The sequence below is a fragment of the Amblyomma americanum genome, chromosome 2 (genome assembly GCF_052857255.1).
Source record: "Amblyomma americanum isolate KBUSLIRL-KWMA chromosome 2, ASM5285725v1, whole genome shotgun sequence".
Lineage (NCBI taxonomy): Eukaryota > Metazoa > Arthropoda > Arachnida > Ixodida > Ixodidae > Amblyomma > Amblyomma americanum.
Genome location: NC_135498.1, coordinates 67,122,392 through 67,150,216, shown reverse-complemented (window position 1 = coordinate 67,150,216; position 27,825 = coordinate 67,122,392). Strand labels below are relative to the sequence as shown.

General features: G+C 44.1%; 2 protein-coding genes across 8 annotated transcripts in view; one reads left to right on the top strand and one right to left on the bottom strand.

The window, feature by feature from the left end:
* Spt6 (transcription elongation factor Spt6) overlaps nt 1-7,118 on the bottom strand; it is a 51,619-nt gene extending 44,501 nt beyond the window's left edge. Inside the window, exons 1-8 of the mRNA XM_077654546.1 lie at nt 6,968-7,118; nt 3,870-3,991; nt 2,315-2,425; nt 2,153-2,226; nt 1,349-1,465; nt 1,194-1,275; nt 629-710; nt 422-521 (exon numbers count right to left, since the gene is read on the bottom strand). Of these exons, the coding sequence (XP_077510672.1) occupies nt 422-521; nt 629-710; nt 1,194-1,275; nt 1,349-1,465; nt 2,153-2,226; nt 2,315-2,425; nt 3,870-3,975 (672 nt within the window). The 5' untranslated portion in view covers nt 3,976-3,991; nt 6,968-7,118. The remainder of the gene's footprint in view (nt 1-421; nt 522-628; nt 711-1,193; nt 1,276-1,348; nt 1,466-2,152; nt 2,227-2,314; nt 2,426-3,869; nt 3,992-6,967) is intronic.
* Nucleotides 7,119-8,093: 975 nt separating this feature from the next.
* Nucleotides 8,094-27,825, top strand: part of LOC144121354 (ankyrin repeat domain-containing protein 13D) — a 57,924-nt gene continuing 38,192 nt past the window's right edge. For 4 of the 7 annotated variants that reach the window (XR_013312601.1, XR_013312604.1, XR_013312603.1 and 1 more), the window contains exons 1-6: nt 8,094-8,350; nt 10,383-10,518; nt 11,846-11,970; nt 14,314-14,359; nt 22,228-22,281; nt 23,076-23,165. Coding sequence is in view for 2 of the 7 variants with exons in the window: in XM_077654543.1 (XP_077510669.1) it covers nt 8,246-8,350; nt 10,383-10,518; nt 11,846-11,970; nt 14,314-14,359; nt 22,228-22,281; nt 23,076-23,165 (556 nt within the window). In the remaining 5 variants the exon portion in view is untranslated. The remainder of the gene's footprint in view (nt 8,351-10,382; nt 10,519-11,845; nt 11,971-14,313; nt 14,360-22,227; nt 22,282-23,075; nt 23,166-27,825) is intronic. The other 3 variants (XR_013312600.1, XR_013312602.1, XM_077654542.1) reach the window with 1 other exon arrangement.

Here is a 27,825-nt window from a genome sequence, read left to right as displayed (position 1 = left end):
TTGGACAGGCCAGTGGCACAAACAAACCAACTTAGGCATCTTGCTCTGCCTTCTACACTGGCTTTTCTGCCCGAGTAGCGATCAGTCATAACAGAAATGCAATTATTAACCGAGATACAGAAAAAACGCAGCTGTTAAAACATCACGTGCATGTTTCCTAAAGCAACCATCAATAGCTTTACTAAAAAAAATATTTGTATTCCCATGGCACCCTGAATGATATTTTTTATGCCTCAAGCACAACACCCCACCAAAGAAAGATTTTTGGAAGCTTTAGACAAGGCAACAGCGGAATGCATGAGATATTGAAATTTAGTTATGCCTGTAATTCCACATGGCACTGCATATGGCACTAACAGATAATGGGCATTACATGCGAACAAAGCAAACTTAAGGCCATCACAAACCGGCAAACACTCACTTCTTCCTCTTCCATCTCCTCGTCATAATCATCCTGGTACTTGGAGAACTCCTCGAAGTCAAAATCAACACCGAAAATGTCCTGGGCTTCTTGCAGAGCTCTGAAACAGCACCAATCTGTCAGTGACACATCTTACACTAAGCAACCAAAGAGCAGCTGGATGAGTCAAGATATGCTCTTCTGAAACGGTTGTTAAGTACTACTCACTGGTCGGTGTACTTGATGTGCCTCTTTTTCTTGCCCTTTGTGATGGGCTGACCATCATCATCAACAATGAAATCATCGGGGTCTAACAAAGAGAAAAAAATTGTCAAATTTTACTTCCTCATTACAAGAAAAGGAGATGAAAACACAGGACTGCCCATAAATGAGCCGCGCATGTCTGCAAAATGCAAATACGAGCCAAACAACTTTCTCGTGAGAGGTCAAAGAACCCACCAAGCACATTTAACGCAAGACATAACTGGAGACAGAACCTGCCACAAAACTGGACCAAGTAAATGCAAGCACTGAAGACTTCCATGCAAAATAAGTAATTGATTTTGTAACATTCCACTACACTTCCTGAGCATTATACCACCTGAACTCAGAAGAAACAAACACTGGGAGACCTGGCCAACTTTCGAGGCGTAGACATGAGTGCGACTAGGAGAAAGCTATGTCCTGTGCCTCCCGAAACAAATGATCTCAATGCTACAAGCAGCAGAGGTCGACCGCCCGAATGGTCAGGCATTAGGTTAAAACCTCACACAGTAGAAGTTCTGCAACTTACCAGATTCAAGCTCAGAGCCGGAACCTTCCCTCCCTTCTTCCTCTCCTTCCCCTCTTTCTTCTTCTTGCTCGGCAGCTGCCTCCTGAAACACACATTGTGCTTGCCATTGTAGTAGCAGCAGCAGCCCCACGTGGGAAAGACATCTCGTTACTCACAGCATCAGATCCTTCAAACAGCTCATTGGCAATGGCATCACGATTGGTGCTGTCCTTACTCTCCTCATTGTCACTTTCCTCGTCCTCTATCCTCCTCACACGCTTGAATTTCTTTTTCTGAAAGCAAAGGTGCATCCCAGAAGGACAATGTGAAAACCACAAAGAGGCTGCGAGACAGATGTCAAGAATTAAAATGTGTGCTTGAAAAGACAGCTACACCACATTTCACTTGACAGCTTCTCATAGTAAACAGAAATAACGTAGCACAAGGCAACCTTTCAGGCGCACTAATCCCTCAACTATACAAATGTAAAGCATTCAATAAGCTCAAAACTCATACAGAATTCACTGAAGCACCCCTGTGTATTTACACCTGTTATTTCCATCTGAGGAAATAGCAACAGGCTACAGTACGACAGCAGAAACAACAGTGAACATGGGGGGAATCAAGAGCCAACTTAAAGGGGGCCATTAAACACATCCCCCGACAGAGGCACTTCTTTGCCCCCAGGGCTTTCCCTCTCAGTATGCACGAAGGTAGAGCACCAGTCCATGCCTCCCTGGGCAGATCTTGTATTCGCTGAGCACACACAACATTCCCGATGGTTAGCCAATAGTGTGCGAGCTCATCTCTAGTATTCCTTTTTCTGTTCTTGGAACTCCCGAAGGCAATGAACTCCCCGAGGAGACTGGCCAATGGTGACAGTCTATGTGCTTTGGTGGAATATAAGTGAATCTGATGAAACAGCATCGAGAGAAACGGGCAGAGCAGAAAAAGGAAGACAGATCTGTGCTCTGGCTTACCCTTTGAACTTTCACTCCTAAATTTTCCTCTATGAGGTCATAATCTTCATCTTCTAGATTGTCATCGAAGTCATCTGAAAAACCAGCGAGAGCAGATGATCGATGTGCCCTCAAACAAGCAATGAAATACATGGTCCTAATCACAATGGCTGTGGTACCAACCGTGATGCCGCCGTTTCTTTTTGCTCCCTACATCGTCATCCGAGTCCTCATCAACCTCTTCCTCTTCATCGTTGATAAGATCTTTCATCTCTTCCCTTAACCTCTCGTCATCTGGAAGAGTGCACCGATTATTGCTTCTTTGCAGCAAATGCACAAAATAACCCGATATGTGTCCTGCTTAACACAAACAACATCCTAACATGCCACATTGAAAAGTGAGTGTGAAACATTCATTTTCTTAATCTTGGAGCAAGCCAGTGAAAGCAATCATAGCACTGCGGTGCAGCCCTGAAACCACATTGGCTACGACTGCTAAGGACTCCCAGCTTTTGACAGTACACGTCCTCCCAGAACAGTGGCAATCTCGTTTAAGAACATTATACAGTGGAAGCAAAATCAGAAGTATCTGAGGCCATCGGGTACCAACAGGGATCGATCCTGCCTAAGAAAGGACACAGAAGGAAACCCCAAGTCCAGAAACAGTCATTTCAGAGATGTCTAACACAATATGGTGCAAGACAGTTTAACGCACTTGCTACAAGAGTGGCATCAACACATCAAGAATGAAATGCAATCATTCCTTCTGAAAATAAGGTGAAGCAAAGGAGGAATTTCATACCTCCTGTTCATCCATTGGAAGCAGCATAAAGATAAAAGCACATACTTAGTTTGCATCATGTACACCCGACTGCTGTATGTATGCGGTATCACTCCTGCAGGCCGACAAATGTCATAGTTAGGCAACTCTCCTCGAGTACTAGGTTGGTGACCATACACGCACCCCATCTAAAGTAAGTGGCTGCATAATTAAAGAGGAAAATTGGGCTAGTTGGTGCTTGGTAGACAGCTACAACGCGGCCACCAGCATGAAAAACACACAACAGAGAGCGAGAAAGAACTGACGGAACAGATCAATGGCTGCGCTTGGCCATCTTGCAACAATCACACATGATGGCAACAAACAGCATAGAGTGTTATAAGAAAGACCATTTGCACTTGAAGCCCCAGCAGCCAGCAACAAAAGAGGAACATCTGAACGAAGGTAAAGCTGACGAAGCTCAGGCTTGCTCTCACTAACGCTGGCCTACAGAGCAGCAAGAAGGTTGAAGAGCATAAAAAGAAGCTCAAAATGGCGCAGTTACTGATAAGACACCAGTGTTCTTAATGTTGCTTCCGTGCTTTGAAAGCCCTGCACAAGATATGTGGTAACATGGTTACCTTGTACTGCTCCTAGAAACCTTCTTGAACTCTCTTAAGGCCTATGCAGTGATAATGGTAATGATTACAAGCACAGGATGGAAAGTTGGGCAAGTAGATAACAATTAATTGTGGCTAGAATAGCACTCATTTGTGTGTGCTTTTTTTGTCTCGTTTTGCCGTTCGTCTCGTTTTGCACCGATCCATCCATGATGAACTTTTAATTTGCCATCGGTGACTTTACAGAATGTGTCTACTGTGCAACCACAACTTTCATAGCTACTAGTTATTCGAAGAGTTCCAGGATTTCCGTAACAAGGTTTGAAACACCACAAAACCTCGTCGCCAGAGTACTTACCATCTTCCTCCTCCTCCTCTTCTTCGTCATCATCCACCAGCGGTCGTTTCCCAGTCACCTCCTCATCCTCCGACTCCTCGGCCTCGCTCTCCAGGAAGTCAGCCATGGCCGGAGGATGAGATCTGTTGAAAACAAGTCACGTATGACAAAGAGAAGGGGGTTTTGTAATACAGCAACCAGAGGGCCTGGGACTCGCTTCAAGATTTGGCAACACATCTTTTACTACAATGTTATATTTAGAAAGTGTCATTATTATAAACAACCATGTAACAACGCAAAAAAGGCGCCAGAATTCTCAACAGCCAAATCCAACACAGATTAGTAGTTTACATACTGTTTTTTAACTGTGCCATTTAGGGCTTTACAGGCATATGACTGGCATCGCATGCATATGTAATGTGGATTAGAGGATAAATGCAAGTCAATGAAATTCCGACAGAAGAGAATGAGATGGTCCAGGACAGGAATGGTATGTGGGATTCTGTGCTCCTCATAACATAGCCTATGAGAGAGACTGCAGTGCCCAGAGTAATTTCAACCACATGGGGTTCTTAAACCAGCGCTAACATCACACAGGGCACAGACATTTTTTAGTTTCACGTCCTTCAAAATGCAGCCACTGATGTTGGGATTTTCATTCCGCAACCTTTGTTTCAGCAGCCCAACGCCAAAGCCACTGAGGTAGGATATCTAATGTAAACAACCTAACCAGAGGCCTGTAAAATCACAAAGAGGTTACCGTGCAAAGTAATATGGTCGAATACAGCAGACAACCAGGCGGAGAATATTTTAGTGTGGCCTTGAGGTGATGATGGTCATAGTGACGATAATGATGATGCCATCAAAAACAGTTCTTCTTTAACTTCAACATGTTACTGGACATGGCATGCCCCACAAAATAACAGATGCAAACATTTAACCCTATTGCAAACTAAAAGTGTGTTGCACAGAAACTACCAACATGAATTCAGTATCTTTGAGAAACTGTTTACCAGATGATTTCATACATCTATGATCTGCATGAGGTGCCGTCAAAGTGGGAAGCTTTGCGTCGCTTGAAAGACACTAATAGCAACTTTACTGCCAATATACATTAAAATAAGTGCACCAATTCACAAAGAGTATATGAACTCCAAACGAGGTAATGTACTTTTAGGGCTGGGGACTTGTAATGCCCAGAAAGTATAAATGTATGCATATCCTCATCAAAAATTTCATAAAAATGTAATTTGTGTATTAATTTTAAAAAAATAAAAGGATTTCTATGCTCAAGGCAACTAGGGCACTTCAACTTCTTTTTTCAAACATTTTTTTCCCTCCCTGACCCCCCCTGCAGTGACAGTCCAGTCTGATGAGCATTTCATTCCTGTTCAGTACAGACAGGTTTCTGCAGTTGCATAACAAGATGCACTGCTACTGCAACAGCGAAGTCTGGCTGAGCTAATAATGGCAATTCTGTTTCCTGCTGCAGAGAGTTTTTGTGCACTCCATGCCTTTCTGGCATCTTCTAAACTCCAATACCTCAGTGAGTCGATGGGTCCCTTGGTTTGGACGGAACTCTAATGCTACAGCTGTCCATCTACATTGTTTCATTTGGATGGAACCGTGCCAAATGACTATACTGTTCTGCTAACTTTGTTGCTCAGCAACCTCTCATATCGTGACAGGTTGTCAACAGCAATTTGCAGTGGATTGGCTGCTGCTTGTTCAACAGCTGCTTGAAAAAGTTAGACGAAACTAATTCCAAGCTTGAAAGTTTTTTGAGAGACAAAGAGAATAGAGCCGAGACACAAAACGGTTTAATTGCATCACATGGAAAGGAACAAAGGTGAACAATGCACGTGCCCTGCCTTCACCCATTTTTCACCAGCTGCTATGCACCAATGCCACAGCTCCTCTCGTCACAGACAGTGCAATGAAGAGTCGCTGAATTGCTTCAGCTCGAGCACAAGAAATGCAGAGCTGTTTCTGTGCCTTTCTTCCTGTTAGCTACGAATACAGTTGTATCCGAAGCATTCTGTATGTCTCCATTCATTATCACTAATGCTGTCTCAACAAGGATAACATTTTCTTTAGATTTGGTAACATCACTAAGTGATGGTGAGTGCATAAAAACTGAACTGCAGTTGTCTGTGAGTGACAACTAATAACATGTGTTCAAAAATATTTTTTTTCTCTGCACACATTACTTGTCTTCTTGAGCTATTGCAATTATGAACATGAAGTTTGGATGTCACAAGCTAACGCCACTTACAAGACCTGGCAATGGCAGTCTTTACAGACGTGCAACTAAATACCAACTAATAACATTTATTCGTTGGTATTTATTAGTTGGTAGTGTGTAATAACCGTTTTCTTTCAAGCTTTCAGGTACACTCGCCAAAGCAACGACCCTATTCAGAGTAAAGAAAGCTCCGCAAGCCATGTATCCGGGTCTTTAACTCTCAAGTTGGAACGTGCGCACCAATATAAGCGATGATTAGCTGTACGCCTCGGTGATGTCATACAACTGCGTTCTAGACATGCATGAATGATAAGGTTAAAGCGCTTCCTTCGTGCTGTTCATTCGGAATCCTCCTTTTACTATGTAGTAAATGTGCGTGTTTTATCGAGCTTTACTGCTCACTTCTTGCAAATCAGTACGAGCATCGACAGACTTCCTCTCAACAAATCGAACGGAACTAGATGAAATGGACACTTAAATCCCACTAGAAAAAACAAAAAGCAGTCGCTTGCTCTACTATAACTTCCTTCACCGACACAAGGCCATACAAACAGCCCAAGCGGGTTCCGTCGAGAAAGGTCAAGAAAATGCTCAGACGAAGCTATCCACAAGTATGGCAAGTTGGACATGAACTACATAAAAAAAAAAATTGGTTCAACATTGAACAACTCAGAGCATCGCATCTATCGCTTAGATTTTGCACACAATGTTAATTCTGTGCAAATTAACGACGGCTAATCAACAAGACATAGGCAAGGAAGGAAAATGTCTCTGGCTTTCGCTCGGAGTCAGGCCTAGGACGGAGCCGTACTTGCAGCTCGCGCATTAAGTGCTCATGCTTTTCACCTTGTGCGACATCGTAAAAAAAACTCACCGGCGGCGTCTGAGATTGGCTCTGGGCTTGTAACTTTATTATCCTTAAGTGTACACTTTGTTTTTTGGCAAATACGGATTGGTGCCGAAAAACACGCAAAATACGCAGCGCTTCAAAACAGGACAGAGCGTGCGAGGGCGCTGAGAGCGCTATCGTAAAAAATGACGATGGCGCTCCGACCAAAACTCTATGAGGTCATCTACACACTAATGACAAACTCTTACTACCGTAGCCTTGGCCATAAGTTATTTGATTAGTTTAGTGCAAATTGTTGAAGCCTTAGCCTAATAATCTGGTTCTGGACTATTGAAATTTAAACACCGATATAAGTGTCCAAGTGGCCCGAATCAAGATCTTGAACTGCTTAAACTCTCAACTCAGCTCAACTCAACTAAACTCAGAAAGTTCCAAGCTCAAGCTTGTTCTGGAAGGCATGTGTACTGTCTCAGTTTAGTTTCAATGAAATTTCTTTATTTTGAGAACTGCATCAAGAAGACCAGTTCCAGGAAGCCAGATGTAGAATTTCTTTGAAATGAAGAACATCCGAAAAAATCCAAAATTATGAGCACATCTGACGGTGTACCGGTGCGTTGTGCCTTTTCTAGGAAAGGTTGGAGGAACGCTGTGATTAAATATAGCCAAAACTACGTTCCAAAGCTACGAGGGCTCCGAAAACTTTCCACCACCTATGTCATGCACTGACATCGCACAGTACGGGCCTCTAGCATTTCGCTTTCATCAAAATGCGATCGCCGAGACTGGAATCGAACTCGGGTCTAATGACAAAGCAGATAAGGTTTTACTTCGTGTTGTCATCATCAAACGATACTTTATCGTTCAATTCTCGCAGATCAGTGCTTCAACAAACTTTCTTTCGACAATCCAAACAGGCGCTCATCAGAAAATAAAAATTTTAAAAGCAGTTATTTGTTGCATCTCGTTGAAAGTTGCCGTTGATGCCGCGGTGAACTTGGTAGTAGTAGCTCTATGCGGTGAACGGCATAACGGCATAGACTGGTCGACGAGGCACCGGTCTCGAGGCATGGCTTCACAGTGGCGCTAGCTGTTACTCTGGCAGCAGCTCTCAAACGTGACTTACGTCTCTTTCATTTATCCAGGCGTTATACTTGTTTATTTCTTTGAACGCCATAATGGAGGCTGCGGTCTGATTTGAGAATGCCGTGCCCGTGAGAACGTTCCATGGTCGCTTCGCATCGGATGCAATGACTTATCGCCTTAGCACCACCTCTAGTCAACAAAGGCCGACGTAACACAAGCATGTCGGAAAAGCTGCGAGCGGCGTTGCAAGAGGAGTATCCCCTCCACTGGTTGGCCTGGCATAACGACTACGAGGGCCTAAAAGCGCTCCTCGAAAAGAGCGCAGTGAGTTATCGGTTGTTTTGATCCGCTCCACTTCTTGGTCAAATCCGGGAGTACGCACAAGTCATGAGATCACTTTCAACGATAGCACGGAGGGTGCTGCACTGCGTGTTGACGTAGCCATCGTTCTCACATTTTTGAAACTAGGCGTTGGAATCGTACATTTTCCTTTGGATGAACAGCCGTGGCTAAATATTATGGCTGTAGTTTCGTCCCAGCGTCCTTTCGGTTCGCCGTCTTTTAGATTGATTTCGTGCATCTATTGATTGGTATCATAGTCGCTAAAATCTGCTGGCGTGTCATAACAGCAGCTGTCAAAACAACGTATGCGAGATAAGAGACTTGTAGAAGTGCCGTCTAATGAGGAATGTCGTGCGTTTTTTAGTTTGTATACGTCGCTGCAGGGGCATTGCGCAGTTGCCGACAGAATTGCGCTTGGGTCTTCTTTTCGTATTCTGCCTTGCAATTGAAAATATTTTCTTGTGTTGAGGAAATGTACGCTGACGTTAAATTGGCATCCAACTATCAAAGTACAAGAAATAGTAGTTTCTGGGTTAAGACCGCGTTCTTAGATGTCCCGTTCACTGCCTTCATTCTGCAAAGTTTCAATTTAAACTTTACCTTAGACGACAGTTAGTAGTGTTCTGCTTAAAGTGAGTCAGTTACTCAGTGTGTACACTTTCCAGAAGCCGGGAAAAGGTAATCAGCATGAGGAGAAGGTTGTCCAGACAGCTCAAATGCTAAAGGGGAATGAAAACTGGCTATGCTGATACATGTGCCCTTGCACTCCATTGCACTGAAAAACGCGGACACCCAATGTGGCATTAATATTATTTGTGCCACACACAAACTTAGCAAGGTTTGCATTGCCACAAATGGGCGATGAAGTCAGTTGTCAGGGGTCATCAGAATGGTGAAGGCTGCAGTGTGGATTCTCTTGTGCGGTACGAAACTGGTGTAGCTTATATCATGTATCCCTGCTGCATGCTTGCTGTCCAAACAGGGCAGTTTGCAGTAAACAGGGCAGAGGGCTGGTGTGGGCTGCAGAAACATATTCTTGCTGAAAAATGTGCTGTGCATTTGAGCTTGTGTGTGCTGACTTGTGCCATTCCCGTGTTCACTCAAATATTATACGACTTGAAGGTTGTTAAAAACTATGCGTATCGCTGGGAAAGGAAACAAGTGTGGGAACGAGGTGAGGTATTGGGGACACAGCATGCCTGCACCTCCAAGAATTGGAGAATAAAATTTAACGCATTTGAAGTACCGTGAGGCCAGCACAGCTGAGTGCTGATCTCCAAGCTGCTGCATTAGTTATTGCGGTATGTGCCGTGTCACAGAGCCCTCGCTCTTGTCTGGGAGGATAAGGAGGGCAAGCTTCTGCAAGGCTTAGAAAAGAAAATGATTTACGCCGACCTTCTTGAAATTCCTTTCAGAATCGAGTAGATTTTAGTTTGTGAGTGGTCACTGCCGGAAATCCTGTCTTGCAATGCTTTTGCTTGTTAATGACCATTTCAGTGGAGAGGGAAATGTGAATACGTATGCATGTGGGCAAAACTTGAGTACGAATCATTTTTGCTGTGCAGTTGACGCGTGTTATGAGCATTTTGGTTATTGTGGTTCGCAGTATAGATGCTATGAAAACATGGAAGTGCCTGTGATCACCAGAGCTGCTCGTTTGACAAATGCTGTGGGGGTGATATAACGAAGAGGGAGATGCAGATGTTAGAAGTCCAAAAAACTCTTTCATTGCATTTAAAACATTTACTAAGACTCCGGTTACTAAATTACTAACATGTTACTAAGTTAAAGAGCCACGCCTTGTTTCAAAGCCTCCAGCTGGCTGACTTTCCCATCTTCTTTCTTTCATGTCATCATTTTAGGATCCTTCTGTAGGGAAGCCGCATTGCAGCTCGGCAAGTAAAATTTTCGGCAGAATTCTTGTGTACACAACGCATTGTGGCAGCAGACACTGCCTGCATTTGCTCGGAACGTTCTGTGGCATTGCAACCGGGTCCTGTCTGTGCTGTTGCAGGAAACCATCGAGCAGCGTGACTGCCGAGGGAGGACTGCTCTTATGCTGGCCGTCACCTTGGGCCACCTCGAGGCGTCCAGGATACTTCTCAACCATGGTGCCAACGTCAATGTGGAGAACAACGATGGTTACACAGGTATGATACCTGACTTAGAGAGCCGAATTTCGTAAGCACATTGGGCAGCTTTGCTGTACGACGCAGCAAAGATGACATTGAAAAGGTAGATTTCTAGACAGCCAGGCACATCATGCTGCAGAGTTCTTATTATTAATTTCCTGTACTTGAATACTTGCGTAATTAATAAGTAAATTATTTCTAGATTACTTTGTGGGGGTCTTGAGCAATTAAAAGATGTTTGAAGTGATTTGTGTTAAAATGTCAGCACAGGTAATTATACATGAGCTGAAAGTTTGCATAACGTTTTATGTACAAATAGTGAAGCACCTTTAATTGCCACATCCATCATTCACACATACTGCATTTAATTTTGTTGACGGGTGTTCAGTTTGATCGCATTGCTGCAAATTCAGTGCACACATTTTTCTGAACCTTGACCAGCTTGTCGTGTGTGAAATTTTCTTTTACTTGTACTCATGTGGAGCTGTCGCTGTAAATTGTGTGCGTGCTTATATTTGTGTGTGTAAGGAAAATTAAAATCTTTCTCTACTGTATGATTTTCAAACCTGATTTAATGCAGGCCTCATAACGTGAGAGTATAAAATTGACAGTTATATATAAGCAAGTTGCTATTCGGTACGAACAGCTGCTTTTAGCAAAGACAAGCTTTGCTTTCTATTTTAGTGTATCCTGAAGCATTATTCACTGAGATCCTCACAAGAGTAAATGTAATAAATATTTTATTTTGCGGCATGCTGCAATTACTCTAATGTAACACGAGTTTGCTTTTTGATAATAATGACGAAAAGTTAGCCCCTGTGCTACAATGGAATAACTGAACTTGCGCAATAAATGCGCAATTCGGTTCCATTTTCCTGTTTTTTTCCGGCGAAAAGGGGAGGGCTCTATTGTGCATGATCACCATGCACAATAGAGCACTCCCCTAGAGTGGCCATGGTAGAGAGAGCGCAGCTTGAACAAGGGAGGGGGAAGCATCAGCGAGCTTGCCCGAGGCCTCCCCCTCCCTTGTTCACTTTGTGCTTCTCTGGGGCGGGTAACAGCAAAATGAGGGAAACATTTTCAGTGAAGGAAACTTGCTGAACAAACTTAGTCATCAAATGCAGCTGTGGTGTCGGGCTCTTCTTGCCTGTCCTTTACATGGTATGGCAGTGAGTCCTGGGAGTTGAGATCTTGGGTTGTGCTCTTTAGTATTGTGTTACAGTAAAAAAAAAAGAAAGAAAAAAATTTACAGAGTTCTCAGAAGCATTTTTTGAGATATTTACAGCGACATCTGTTTTGGCAATGTCCTTTATTCTTCTCTCCCATTTGCACCGCCGCCATCCAGTGGTCCATGAAGCAGTGAGCACTGGTGATCCTGAGCTTCTGGCAGAAGTGCTGACCCAGCGAGACCTCCAGCGCTACAGCATATCCGTTGGGGGTATCCCAGATCTACTGAAGCGCATCCGGGACGTGAGTACAGGCCGCAAAAGCCTCTGGCAACTCTTGGTTCACTTAGTTATGTATGGCCGGCTGAGGCTACCATGCCACACTATGCTGTGACATGCCTTTCCCACTCCTCTCGGCACTCGTGCTGAGAGGAGAGATCCATGATAGCATTTTATTATCAAGAATACATGCTAGTTTTCCTGGTGCTTTTATGCATCAAGGTGGGTGAAAAAGATAGTAGGTTAGTGTAGCAGGAGTGGTGCAGGTGCTGTTAAAAGAAAAACTATTGCAGAAAACTTTTTTTATAGTATCTCTTTATATAAACCACAATTATTTGCTTGGTCAAATGTTTAAGGGAATCCCCTGGGGTGGAGTAGATTTGTAATAAGGAAGTAATTACTCACTAGCATCCACCCAAGCGCTGCCATACAGCTACAAAGGAAAGATGTACAGCTTTCTCAGAAACTTCATAGTTAAAGAAAAATTTGTCTTGGTCCGGGGTTCGAACCCATGACCAGGACGAGTTTTTTTTAACTACAAAGTTTCTGAGAAAGCAGTACATCTTTCCTTTGTAGCTGTATGGCAGCGCTTGGGTGGATGCTAGTGAGTAATTACTCCCTTATTACAATTATTTGCTTAGTTTGCTATGTTTTCTAATCTTAATATGAATTCATAACTGCTGTATCAACCTTTGTTTGTTTGGCCTTTTCCTTCTTGGAACGTGAATTTCTCAGGGCAATGTTTCAGCCCTCAGCCCCCTAGAACAATTATTCTTCCGTTGTAATGGGATGTTATTTGAAGCATAATGTCAAATTTCAGTTGGAACTTCAGAACATTGCGTTTGATTGGAGCACTGTCTAGCTGCTTCTCAATAGGAAATTTTAAAACACTGTAAAAACACTAACAGATGATCAGACTCTCACCGCCCATGTTGTGCTTGTGTTGCATGGCCATGTGTTTGAACTTTTGTCCATAATTTCCTCATAAAACGAAGATATTTAACATTGGATCTAATTCACTTGTTGTAAGGGTAATAGCATACTTGAAGTCAATGCTTGAGATTCAATCAGATTTGCTGGTTTTATCGACTTTGGCTTAAAATCAGTGTTCTTTCGTAAAGCATAGGCACATCATCATTGATGCTCATTCATTCATTCCTACCTTTCTTTTTTTTTTTTTTTACAAGTGTCCGAAAGGAGATATCAAATGTTTGCAGAAATATCATATCAAGACTGTTGGGTCAGGAGTAATGTTGTGCCTTTGTGTGGCATGACCATTAGCTCTTTGTGTTCAGCACTGTTTATATAGCACTTCATGCTTCATGTTTGTTTGTTTTTGGCATATGTATATTCATAGCAGAGGAACTGAAAAGCACGGGCATTTGTGCTAAGCGAAAAAACAGGATGCATCCTCCCTTATAACTGCATTTCTGTTCAATGTTTGGGTATTCCTATCATTGATAATTAAATGAAAAAGGTGTCCGCATCATGTTTGAATTAGTGAAAGGCAATTGTAATTGTAATTATAAAATATCCCTGTGAGAATTGTGCAAGACGTAGCAAGTGTTAGGCCTAGTAAGGGCAAGAAAAAGGCAGTTTTCGCACTATTAGGAGTGCCTGATATGCACGCCACTTATCAGGTCACACAAGGAAGACAAGGCGTTGTCTCCCCTGCGTGACCCGGGGCAGTGTTTGTGACTGCTGGGAGCATTCCAGGGATAACCAGAGAGAAAGATAACTTAATGGCCTTTTGCTGATGTCTTGTGTGGTCACATGCTTGCTGTTTACTGCACAGTTCCTGCATTGTAAGGCTTGAAATACACTCGCAGCAATAAAACCAACAGGCAGAGGGAGGGAACACGCATGACTTGCGTATTTGTCTTCTTTATTTTGTGCTACAGGTATTTCAAGTGGAGTGAGGCAATGTGAATTAGAAGAGAGCAGACGAAGCTTTCAAATATCTCAAGCCTATGAATTGACCAACTAGTATGCCTGCAGTTTTATGGGCTTTGCTAGTAATTTTTATGGTTTTGTGTAAATCTTTTCGTATGTATTGTTAAATAAACTGCCATCGTGTGTGTGTCACGTGTGACTGACAGTATGCCATGCATGCTTGGCACATGGGAGCACTACTCTTTTTGCCTCTATTTTTCATTTTGCTCTCGTGCCAAGGCTTAAAACTGAAGAAAAGGTTTTTCTTTTTAAATTCCTTCCTTGTAAATTTTTTTCCCTGCCATGAAGCGCGAGGAAGCGACAAATGAGTGAAACGACAATGCATGCACTGGTAGCTTCTTTTATGGGATCTAGCTCGATTGAATAGTGTTTTGCCCTCTTGTTCATTTTTTTTTTTTTTTTCATTTGTGTGCAGACCCCTGACTTCTATGTGGAGATGAAATGGGAGTTTACGAGCTGGGGTGAGTGAACAAACCTTCTTATATTTACTCATACTAATGCAGCACTGGATGTAAAATGTGATGTCTCGGAGGAAGATTAGCTGCCATGTTTTAAAAAAAATCCCGTGAAAGTGGCAAACACCTGCACTTTTCATTCTTTTTAAGTGGACGGTGCTTTTAATATGAGAGCTTACAATACTCGGCTTCTTATTGTACCATATAATTCACAGCATCAGTCAACCTGATGCTTAGGTTGATTGCTGGTATACCTGAAACCTTCTATGATCAAACCAATTAACCCTCGCCCCTCAGTCCCCAGCAGCTGCAGAGCAACTGACCACGGCGGCAGTCAGACCTGTGACGCAGCCGAGGGTGCTAAGAATCTCTGGCTCCGTACGGGCCGCCATTGGAATTTGAACCTGGCAACGTTTAACGCTAGAACTTTAGCTAGTGAGGCTAGCCTAGCAGTGCTGTTTGAGGAACTAGCGGGAATTAAATGGGATGTGATAGGGCTTAGCGAAGTTAGGAGGACAGGTGAGGCGTATACAGTACTAAAGGACGGACACATACTGTGCTATCGCGGGTTAGAGGATAGACGAGAACTTGGTGTGGGATTCCTCATTAATAAGGATATAGCTGGCAACGTAGAGGAGTTCTACAGTATTAACGAGAGGGTAGCAGCTATAGTAATTAGGCTGAATAGGAGGTACAAGCTGAAAGTGGTGCAGGCCTACGCACCCACATCCAGCCATGATGACCAGACCGTTGAAAGTTTCTATGAGGACGTAGAATCGGCAATGAATAAAGTAAAATCGCAGTACACTGTACTGATGGGCGACTTCAATGCGAAGGTGGGCGAGAAGCATGCTGACGACCACGCGGTAGGTGACTATGGGATAGGCTCTAGAAATAGCAGGGGAGAGTTATTAGTCGAATTCGCGGATAGAAATAATTTACGGATCATGAATACCTTCTTCCGCAAACGAGAAAACAGGAAATGTACCTGGAAGAGCCCCAATGGTGAGATTAAAAATGAAATCGACTTCATACTATGTGCTAAACCTGGCATCATTCAGGATGTGGCCGTCCTCGGAAAGGTGCGTTGTAGCGACCACAGAATGGTAAGGTCTAGAATTAGCTTAGACTTGAAGAGGGAACGGAAGAAGCTAGTGAAGAGGAAGACCATTAACGAGTTAGCCGTAAGAGGGAAAGCACAGGAGTTTAGGATAGCGCTGCAAAACCGATATTCGTCTTTAACTGAGGAAGATGATCTTGATGTTCATTCAATGCACGATAATCTGACATCAATAATTACGGAGTGCGCAGTAGAAGTAGGCGGTAGGACAGTTCGAAAGGATACCGGGAAGCTATCTCAGGTGACGAAAGATCTGATTAAGAAGCGCCAAAACGTGGGCATCTAACCCTACCGATAGAATAGAACGAACGGAGCTATCAAAGTTAATAAATAAGCGCAAGGTAGCCGACATAAGGAAGTTTAATATGGAGAGAATCGAGCATGCTATAAAGAACGGAGGTAGCCTAAAAACAGTGAAGAGAAAACTAGGCATAGGTAAAAACCAGATGTATGCATTAAGAGACAAGCAGGGCAATGTCATTAGCAATATGGATAAGATAGTTAACGTAGACGAAGAGTTCTACACAGACCTGTACAGTAGCCAATGTAATCACAGCATTAATGAGAAAGACAGCAGTGCACAGCAATGCGTCATCCCGCCAGTAACGAAAGATGAAGTAAAGAAAGCCTTAGAAGCAATGAAAAGGGGAAAAGCAGCTGGGGAAGATCAGGTAACAGCAGATCTGTTGAAGGATGGAGGGGACATCATGCTTGAAAAACTAGCCACCCTGTATACGCAATGCCTTATGACCTCGACTGTACCAGAAGCTTGGAAGAATGCAAACATTATCTTAATTCATAAGAAGGGAGACGCCAAGGACTTGAAAAATTACAGGCTGATCAGCTTATTATCCGTTGCCTACAAAGTATTTACTAAGGTAATCGCTAATAGAGTCAGGGCAACGTTAGACTTTAATCAACCAAATGATCAGGCAGGCTTTCGTAAAGGATATTCCACAATAGATCATATTCACACTATCAATCAGGTGATAGAGAAATGCGCAGAATATAACCAACCTCTATATATAGCTTTCATTGATTACGAGAAAGCATTCGGCTCAGTGGAAACCTCAGCAGTCATACAGGCATTGCGTAATCAGGGGGTAGAAGAGCCTTATGTCCAAATACTGGAAGATATATATATAGCAACTGCACAGCTACTATAGTCCTTCATAAAGTCAGCAATAAAATTCCAATAAGGAAGGGCGTCAGGCAAGGAGACACGATCTCGCCAATGCTGTTCACCGCATGTTTACAGGAGGTATTTCGAGGCCTGAATTGGGAACAGTTGGGAATAAGAATAAATGGAGAATACCTAAATAATCTGCGATTTGCTGATGACATTGCCTTGCTAAGTCACTCAGGAGGTGAACTGCAGATCATGATAAGTGAGTTAGACAGGCAGAGCAAATCGATGGGTCTAAAAATTAACATGCAGAAAACCAAGGTAATGTTCAACAGCCTAGCAAGGCAACAACAGCTTACAGTTGGCAGCGAGAGCCTAGAAATAGTGACGGAATACGTCTACTTAGTGCAGGTAGTGACAGCTGATCTGGATTATGAGAGGGAGATAACTAGAAAGATAAGAATGGGGTGGAGCGCATATGGCAAATTCTCGCAGATCATGAGTGGCAGTTTACCAATTTCCCTCAAGAGGAAAGTGTACAACAGCATAATCTTACCGGTACTCACCTACGGGGCAGAAACGTGGAGGCTAACGAAAAGAGTTCAGCTTAAGTTAAGGACAATGCAGCGAGCCATGGAAAGAAAAATGATAGGTGTAACGTTAAGAGATCGGAAGCGGGCAGAGTGGGTGAGGGAACAAACACGGTTTAATGACATCCTAATCGAAATCAAGAGAAAGAAATGGGCTTGGGCAGGGCATCTAATGTGAAGGCAAGATAACCGCTGGTCCTTAAGGGTAACGGAGTGGATTCCAAGAGAAAGTAAGCGTAGCAGGGGCGGCAGAAAGATAGGTGGGCGGATGAGATTAATGCTAAGCGTAGACAGCTGGGCTAGTTGGTTCACAGTCGCATTATGATACATCGTTCTGGCGCACGAAAAACACGGACGAAGGAAGAACAGACACACAATCGCCGGACATCAACTGAAGTTTATTCACAGAAACCAGTCCTATATGTACACATGTGACCACCAGGTAACTGATATCAAAAGCACAAAATCGGGAAAACCAAAAGGCAATCAACCAGAGCCACAGGTTCCATATCGCACACGTGCCTTCATGCAAATCGCCCACAATTTCTGTGCCTAGCTGACACGATCAACACCGTTAGCCTTCAGATAATCTAGTTCCTTTCTTCTAAGCACAATAGAGGGAGTACTGACGCAGTGATCTTTATCATTGGCAATACAGAGGGCTTCAAAAATTTCCCGGCTTTTCTGAGTCCTGAACTTTCTTAACACACTTGTTTCTTCCAAAAACGCCTTGCATGCTGGCTTATTTTGCGCGGTCAGAACTTTCATTGAAGACGCCGGGCCTGTGGCTTTTCAGAATATGACAGGGTTATCTACCGACAATTTCTAGAGCTTTTAAGATTTTATCTTTCATCCACCATTGTCACCTTCAATGATCGTTGCCTCATCCAAAAAGAAGGAGTGTGCATAGGCTCTTGCCTAGCACCGCTTTTAAGCGATATATTTTTATCCACCCTTGACAAGCGCATTCAGGCGTCCCTTTACAACGCCAGCGTGCTGAAAGTTTTTAGATACGTAGACGACTACCTTGTAGTAATGAACGCGACTGAGGCTCGGGATAGGGGTATTGTCGTGGACGACATTATTGACATTTTTGTTTGCAATGCCTTTGGCATGAAGTTCACGCACGAACTGCCGCAGGAAGGGCACATCCAGTATCTAGATGTGTGCTTTATTTTTGAGGAAACGCGCGTGTGCTGGCAGTACAAGCCACGGTTGAGAAAACAAATTATTAACTACAAATCGGCTCATTCTAAGCTCGTGAAGAGAGCTATTGCAAAAAACTGCATCCGCTCTGCTCTAGCCAAGTCGTGTGAGCATCGAGTCCGGGAGAGTGTCCATGCCCAACTAAGGCGTCTGGAGAAGGCAGGTTTCCAGAGAGAAATCGTGGCCTCAGTGGTCGAAAGCCAGATTAGCGAAGTAAAATCTGGTGGACGGCACAGGCAGGTGGATAACACACGCCCGCAACAGCGACCTGTCGTTGTGCCTTACTGGCACAAGGTCTCGCACCGCCTCAAGAAGGTCGGGGACAAGTGCGGCGTCCGTGTAGTGTTTTCAGCTCCGGAGAAGCTGGGACGCCTGTGCCGCCTAGTAAACGAACCCAAAAAGAGGTCTGCCTGCAAAATTAGGCACACCAAAGCCCTCGTCGACTGCAAGGTTGGCGTGGTGTATAACATCCCTCTCGCCTGTGGCAAACGCTACATTGGACAAACCGGGCGCTGTATCAACGAACGCTTGCTAGAGCATCGCAGGACAGTAACTTCGATTAGTGGCGGAGGTCATTTAGCTGACCACATTCGCCGTTGTTCGTATAAGCCAGCATGCAAGGCGTTTTTGGAAGAAACAAGTGTGTTAAGAAAGTTCAGGACTCAGAAAAGCCGGGAAATTTTTGAAGCCCTCTGTATTGCCAATGATAAAGATCACTGCATCAGTACTCCCTCTATTGTGCTTAGAAGAAAGGAACTAGATTATCTGAAGGCTAACGGTGTTGATCGTGTCAGCTAGGCACAGAAATTGTGGGCGATTTGCATGAAGGCACGTGTGCGATATGGAACCTGTGGCTCTGGTTGATTGCCTTTTGGTTTTCCCGATTTTGTGCTTTTGATATCAGTTACCTGGTGGTCACATGTGTACATATAGGACTGGTTTCTGTGAATAAACTTCAGTTGATGTCCGGCGATTGTGTGTCTGTTCTTCCTTCGTCCGTGTTTTTCGTGCGCCAGAACGATGTATCATAATGCGGATGAGATTAAGAAGTTTGCAGGCAAAGGGTGGATGCAGCTGGTAAAGGATAGGGTTAATTGGAGAGACATGGAAGAGGCCTTTGCCCTGCAGTGGGTGTAGTAAGGCTGATGATGATGATGATACCAGAAACAGGATTAATCTAATGACATAGCTTTTATGAGCAATCAGTTTTCTATGTTTGTAATTTACGCAAGCTTATGGTACATTAGCATAAAAGCATAACTACAGTAAAACAGTGCTGGGCCAAAGCAGGCAATAGATTGGCTGTTTGCTCTGTATATTCTGCGTGTTTTTGTTCATGCATGTGTGTGTGAAGCCAACGGGTGGCTTTATTACAATATACATTATAATTTATAATATACAGTTGAAGTTCCGCGCTCTGTCTTATTGGTTTCTTCCTCGTCCCTTGTCTTTTTATTGCGCGGTTTCAAGATGCATTCTGATACAAGACGGGGGCAGCTTTGAAAGTGAAACTGCAGCACATGGCGTGTGATCAACCAGTGACAGAGATTTGAGAAGTTTTAATACCAATCACTAGTTTTGCCCTGCTTGCCCACCCAGTCCCGCGACCTGCGTCACCTGCCAAATCGAATCTGCGTGCAGGCAGCATACACATGGCAGATGAATGCTCGCCGCTTCCTTACAACTTCGTCGAGGATTGAAGACGGGATGGTGACCTACCAACCATTGCTGTGAACCCCTCAAACGCTGTCAGTATTATCACATCCCTTAAGCAGTTCGTCCGCAGAAATGTCCGGGAAGGAGCACATGACCACGCTGGCGAACTTAGAAATTGGTTTTATAGGGTCTGCTTTGAAGAAATAGGACGTGCACAGAGCACTTCTTAAAGAAATAAATTCCTCTTTTGTGGGACTATTTTCTGGCTGTGATAAAGCAAATCCCATTACTATGAATTTTTGATACAGCAAGCTCAGTTTGTGTGACCATCAGGTTTGTTGTAAGACGACTTTACTGTATATTAAGAAGGGCAGGTCCAGAGGTATTTCAAGGTCGCTTGTTTTGGCGAAATTTTTTTTGTAGACTCTCCTCTGCATTGTGACTATTTCTGCCGAGTTTGGTAGCCATGGCCAAACCACTTTTATGCACAAACTGATTCTGAACCTTCCCATTTTTTGTGACCTCAATTCAGGCAATTTTTGCAGTCAGCACTGTATTTGTGACATAATGGTTGCTGTCCCTAGAGACGCAGGTTCAACCCCGGCCGTGGTAGTCACACTCTGATGGTGGCAAAATGCTAGGGGCCCGTGTACGGTGTGATGTCAGTGCACGTTAAAGAACCCAATGTGGTCAAAATTATGCGGAGTTCTGCTTGCTGTATGAAAACTTTTAGGCTCTCGTTCAGTCATTTAAGACATTCAGCACACATACGACAGTTTTTCTGATGGTGCTTGTGACATCATCGCTGCATCAGAAGCTTTATTATATGATAAAAAAAGTGGTGTTTCTAGCCACACAGCTGAGTTTTGGTTTTGGTCTGCTTTTTTTTTTTTTTTTCATCCTAAAATGACTCTACTTGACATTTTCAAAAGACACATAATTTTTTTTAAATGATATGTTACGAGGGGTCTATAAGGAGTGTTATGCAATCATCAACTTAAGATGTTCAGAAGACACATCGAATAGACGATGTGCGAAATGCACATCGCCATCTCATGGCGCTCAGAGAACTAGGCCCGCCATCTTGGTTCAGTTTTGAAATGTGAAATGCCGAAGCACTGTTGCACTACGTTGTGCGCTCTGCAAGCACAGCACGATGTGTGCGGTAACCAAGTACATTTCAGCATCTCGCTTTAAAAATTTTTTTAGCTCTGTGCCAGCATTTTAATAACGCCAAATGTTACGCGAGGTATCGTGTCAGCACGCTGACCAGTGCACACCTTTCGCTTTCTGCGCTGATTTTTCGCAAAGCTTTACAGGTGATTTGCATTCAAAGTAGATTACGGATCAGAGCCTTTTTCTCTGTGATCAAAATTAGGAGTCGATTTTTTGCATTTACTGACTCTCCGATTGTGCATAGTTGGTCGTACGTGAACATATCAACGCGCACTTCGACAACATAATATAGGAGGCAAATTTTTTCAGCCAGCCTAGGCCTGTGTCGCTCATTCATGTAGTCCAGTCGCGAAGAAACGCGTTAATTAATTTGCCGGAAAATCGTGGCCATAGGCACTAAGAGCGCTCCATCTACGAACCTCGATCACTCGTGCTGTAGCGAACTAAGTGCACTCAAAGAACCATAAGCCGATTACTGTTTAGTTTCCTAAGTGTTCACTTCAGTTTTCTCGAGTTGAATTGCTTTCAGAAAGGCTAGAAAGCTCTAGAAAGCTGATGCGTGATCGTTCACAACGAAATAGCACAGTGACATCACCAGGTCCAGCTTACTTGCTCAGTCCTTTGTTGCTGTGTGGTTTCAGAACATGCCCATTGTCATGAGGCCAGTGGTTGGCATTTTTAGAGATTAGTTTTTTGAGGTTACCGATTGAGTAACAGGGCTGAATAATGCACTATAGTTGTGTGGGATGACTAAAGGAATTCTTGAATACTTCTGAAAAAATTAGTACATTGTTGAGAGGACAACGAACGCCGTTCACTAGAAAGCTTGCTGCTTTGCACAGCAAGTGCATTCTAGTTCTAGACCAAAGTAAAAATTTATTCTCAGCAAATAAAGAGAGGAGCTTTCCTATCACTGTGTATTTCTTTTTTGAACAATGCAATATTCCAGGGGTGCGCAATAGGTTCACTTGAGGTTTTTTTTTTCTTCTTTCTTTTCCAGTGCCACTGTTATCCAGGGTGTGTCCAAGTGATACCTACAGAGTCTACAAAAGTGGCAAGTTTCTGTTGCTACTGCTTGCTCCGATTTAAAAGTGCAATCTACTGGGGCACAGAGTATGCAAGTGATTATTATGCTGTTATTGCCTTGCTCCTCATACAGGCTGCTGACCTTTGCGTGTCGCAAAGCATTGTCGCATTGAAACTTTGGAGTAAAAATTCAGGGGGGCACTTTGTTGACCTAAAGTGCGTTGCGGCGAAAGCCTTTAGCTCGGTGTTCCTGCTGGTGTCACTGATGTGTGGTTAAGATGTTGATTAGGCACACAATTGTTTGTGAATCTTAAATGCTGGAGGCACTGGAGGGCGTTTAGGAGGCATCCATCTGATTCGACGCCTTTCCGCAAACACTCTCCATTTGTCCCTGCCTGTGCCACTAAGTATAACGGGCTTTCCTTGCTCTAGACGAGGAGGACTACATATGCGTTTGCAGGAAGTAGCGTAGTCATTAGCAGGCTCGGCTGCAGAATGGAAAGATGGTGGCTCGAGTCGCACCCTGCACAAGGATTTTTTTTTTTATCGAGTTAATTTTGTCATTGGTGTGACATGTCCTGAGACCGGACATGACCTCAGATCGGACAAGGTCATGGCCGCAAGTGTGAGCCATTAAAGGCTTTTGCCTGAAAATTACTTTGTGAACTTGTTGTAGATGAGATAGAAGTCAAATGAAATTATTGTGATACAGATTTATTGTGTGTTTTGTTATTTACTCCTCTTCGATATGACTTGCTGCTCTTTGTTATTCTACTCTGCATTCAGTTTTTCCTGTTCATTGTGATCTTGTTTTCTTCGTAGGCGCCAACGTCCGGATCGACACAACTCTCCTTGGATTTGACCAGTCCAGTTGGCAGCGTGGGAGCAGAAGCTACATATTCAAGGGGCAGGGTGAGCGAAGCCTTGAAAATGCCGCACGAATGCTTTGAAAGAATCAAGAGAGATACAAGAGTGCCGAGCTTGGTTGAGAAATTTATGAGCTGACCTAAATCCACTTGAGCATTGTGGCAGTAATTCACTGGAAATTGGCATTCGTTGACTGAAATTAGAAGTAGTAGAAATTTGTAGGAGTGTGTGAATACAGTCGAGCCCTCTTATAACGAGCATGAGCATCACGCGGCGTCCCGTTGTTATAACCCGAACTTCGTAGTAAGTGGACCACAGCTTTAAAGTTGCTTGTCTAAACACAAAATCTTTTCTTTGCGAAAAAGTCCGTGATGGACGTCTGTTTTTGCAGCGATGATCCGATGATGGAGGTTTCCAGTTTATTTAAAGCAGAAGCGTGCTCTTCGCCGAAGAACCCTCATCCGATTCCTCTGCGTCAGCGCCGTCTGCTACATTGTCTGCTGCGCATGCGTAAACGCGCTGAGACGGCTGCTAAGTAGGGGTGACGCTGCGGAGAGCCGGCTTCAAAAAATGTGACGTAACCGTGTAGGGAAGGGTAACATGGAGGATACGGAAGGGGATTTTAATCTCGTCCCGCACTTAAGAAACGATGCCCTCGTCCGTGCACAGTTCCACGGTGTCGGCGTCGTCATCGACAGAAATAAAATCATTCCAACCAATATCACGACCCCCATGTCGGAGTCGATGACGCGCTGCCATAAATCGCCGCCGGGCTGGTCATCTTCTGAAGCATCAGGCTCGGCTCAGACACTCGACGAAGCCGGCCTTGCGGAAACACTTCCGCTCGCCAGTGGCCGTCACCTCCGCCCAGGCCGCTTTCATCATCTTTACCGCTGAATACATTGGAAATGGACACAGTGTTCCCGTCCACCATCCAGAGTTACAACCAGGCCCGAGATTTGAATGAAGCCAACGAAACGTCCGCACCGCAACAAGAGTGACAAAAGCGCATGATGGGGTAGACGTGCAATGTGCGCAGGCGGCAATCAAGTCAGTCAAGCTAAAGATACGCACAGTTCCAGCGGAGAGACCAATGAGGGGCGTCTGTGAGCATCAGTGCAGCCACCTCTTGGCTGCCATGGATGGCCTGCTTCACGGAGCGTGGCCTCCGTGATCGGCACCGGCGGCGGCGCGGTCGATCGCGAAGGCCGCGTGCGGATTTGCAAGAGAGTGAGAAGAGAGAAGCGGAGTTGTGAGGAGGGGCGTTAGGGCGATCTTGGAAGGCGCGTCGGCGGGGAAAGGGTAGCTCACTTGAGAGCGGCACGAAATGAGGCGGGCAGTTCACCTGCGATGAGGCTCGGGAAAACATACCACGCGCCGGGCGCACAAAGGGGTCGAAGGCAGGTTATCTGGCATCGCGGCACCGGGTTTACGCCGTCCGTTCGCTGTAACCAATCAGCAGGGCTTAATGACGTTTGTTACATGTGTGATTTTTTGTATTGAAACAATGTTTATTTTGACAGTCGTGCAGGTCTCGTTCGTTATAAGCGAAAGTTCGTCTTAAGTGGGGCCGTTATATGTGTCCGTTATATCGACTGTACTCGAATAACTGAATATGAGTTGAATACAACTTCTTGGATTATTGAACCACTTTTTGAACTTCCAGGGACCAGAAAAAATGTTCGAGCTATTGAATGACCCCGACAAAACTGTCAAGAACTGCTTGCATTATGGTAAATTTATTTGGAGAAACACTGCGCAAGGGGTGCCTGCTTTTGAAATAAGAGCAGCGCGTAATGACAGTTTCGAAAGCGTCGAAGCAGAACTGCTGCAAAATTGTATTAAGGTTAGTGGGGGGGGGTGTAGAAAAAACGACATATCAATCAGCTTCCGAAATGTCGGTTGGCTGGCTGATGCTGGCTGGTCAAGCCGTCGTCCGTGCAGGCTGGCGCAAAGCTCAGAAAAGTGAAACCGAAACAAAGTGGTTGGACTGCTTTGCTTTATGGGTGTTTAACGTTCCAAAGCTACTCAGTCTATGAGGGACGCCGTAGTGAAGTTCTCCGGAAATTACGACCACCTGCAGTTCTTTAACACTTTCCTGCCCGCGGGAAAAGTGGTGCTGTTTGGGTGGTGTCCTTAATATATTTTTCTCTTTAACAAAACTTGCTTGATGCAGGAGTGCATAGTATCAAATTGTAGAGGAGGAAATTCTCTTCGCAATGGTATAAGTTTCAATCAGCCGGCTTATTAAGAATGTGATCAAAAAAAAGATTATTATAAAAAAATTTGCATTCACAAAGAGAAAACGCTCAAAAACATCAAAGTTTCTTCACACAAATAAAAAATAAAAAAATTTCAGGATATAAGTTATTTACAACAGGGACTGATGCAACACTGCAGCAAATTTCAGCTTTCCATGTACAGTATTCGCTGAGGTAGGCAAGGACACAGTAGCCTACCGACTATCGTGCCACCGCGCGAAACAGTTCCTCGTTGCCGTGAAAGAGAGGTTTGCCACACATGTCTCGAAAAGAACATTTTTCTTTTGTTCGACCTTTATTTCTTTATAGCACAATTTGCAGTTTCGGTATTTTTCCATTTTTGGGGCTTGCGCTGCAGCACTTGAGGTTTGTCATCTCTTCTGGAGTGACCTCTCGCCAAGATCCATCTTTTTTGCTGTAGGACGATTTCTTCAAGATATGCATCCACGCATACTTGTTCGTGTTCCTGCATATCTCACTGATGATTTTGTGGTGAAAAAAAGGAGGAAGAAATCGACGGCTCTGAAGAAGCGCCGTGCAGCACTCCGGCGCGCAACGTCGAGGTCGACGCCTGGCTGTCTTCTAGCCGAAAACACGACTCTCTGCGCTGCCGGTGAAGAGCAATCCCGCCCGAAAGACGGTGACACCCTGCAGATAAGAGTTGTGACCTTCAAAACAACCTGATCTCTTCCGACCAGCGCGCAGCAAAAGCGGAACTTACCAGGCATGGCTGTTGACGTTCCGGGTCGGTTTGACGGAATTTCACTGTCCGTGCTAAAGTCTTATGAACCAAAGTCGCCTTCTTAGTCATCACTGCTGCTGTTCCCGTGGCAAAAACGAGCTCTCAGATGTATCACTTTCCGTGGAAACGCGCAGTTTCCGTGCAGCTGCGGCGCGCGGCGCCGCCGCCATGATGTAAACAACGAGCGCCAGTCACGTGACTCCGAAGGAGCTTTAAAAATAGTCGCGTGACGGAAAAAACAAAATGCAAAGCAAAACTGAACGAAAGGTTCTTTTTTTACCCACTGGATGGCGCTAGCTGTCCAAGAACGCTTCTAAAGCGGGAAAATACGAATTTGAAACCATCGATAGCGGGCTGTTGATGGGAATAGGCGCGGGCAGGAAAGTGTTAACGTGTGCTGACATCGCACAGTACATGGGGCCTCTAGAATTTCTCCTCCATCGAAATTCGACCGCCGCGACTGGGATCGAACCCTCTTCATTCTGGTCAGTAGCCGAGCGCCGTAACCACTCAGCCACTGTGGCGGTTAAGCGGTCGGGACTATTCTTGAAGATGGGACCATCCATTTGCCATCATGTCTGTCGTTGCACGCTGTTGTCAAAGATGTGTGGCCGCGAGTGGCTCTGGAGTATGAAAATTTTAGTTTTGAGTAGGGCGGTCACCTATGGTTTAAGTACCACAGCAGCTGCACTTAAAAATCGCATTACCGAGATGCGTAATTGTCATCTTAAGGTTTAAGTACCACAGCAGCTGCACTTAAAAATCGCATTACCGAGATGCGTAATTGTCATCCAAGGTCAGTGACCGCTAGTGCTAGAATCGGCAGGGGTTCTGCTGCTAGTTGTTCACTTCCACATAATTTTGTTTGTTACAAAGCTTCTAGTCTTTGTAAAAGTGGCGTGTTTGTTATCTTGTAATGTTAATTTGTGTGTACCTACACTGAATTTTTCACTGATGGCTCAAGAACAGAAAGTCATGTCGGAAGTGCAGTAATTCAAGGGAAAAAAACAAAAAAATGATACGATTGCCACAGTATGCATCGGTATTTACTGCAAAGTGTCATGCCATCTTTGTAGCTGTAGAAAAAATAGTAAAACAAAACAAAAAATAGCATCATTCGCACCGATTCACTGAGTATGCTCAAAGCGCTGCACTCTACAAGTGCTGCTGAACCCATAATAGGAAACAACACACATAACATAGTTAAAATCACAAAGCAAAAACATAACATTATATTCTGCTGGGTCCCTAGCCATGTTGGAATTTTAGGTAATGAGAGAGCAGATGCTTGCGCAGCACAAGCTCGAATTAGTCATATAAAACAAGTTAACATACCACAGAGGGATATTTCTAAATTACTGCACAGTAAACTCAGAAATAAGTGGCAGGTTGCATGGGACGAACAGACAAACAACAAGCTACATTCTATAAAGCCCGTTTTGGGAGAATGGAGATCATGTAAACATCAGGAACGTTTTACAGAAGTTATTTTGTGTCAACTACGCATTGGACACACACACCTTACACACAACTTCTTACTGACAAAAAAAGACAAATCTTTCTGCGAAATGTGTGGCGATGAACTCACGGTAAACCACATTTTAATTTTATGCACAAAACTGGAACAACTGAGGAAAAAATATTTCACAACATTCTACAATGAATACATCCCACTACACCCCATGTTAATTTTGGGTGATCA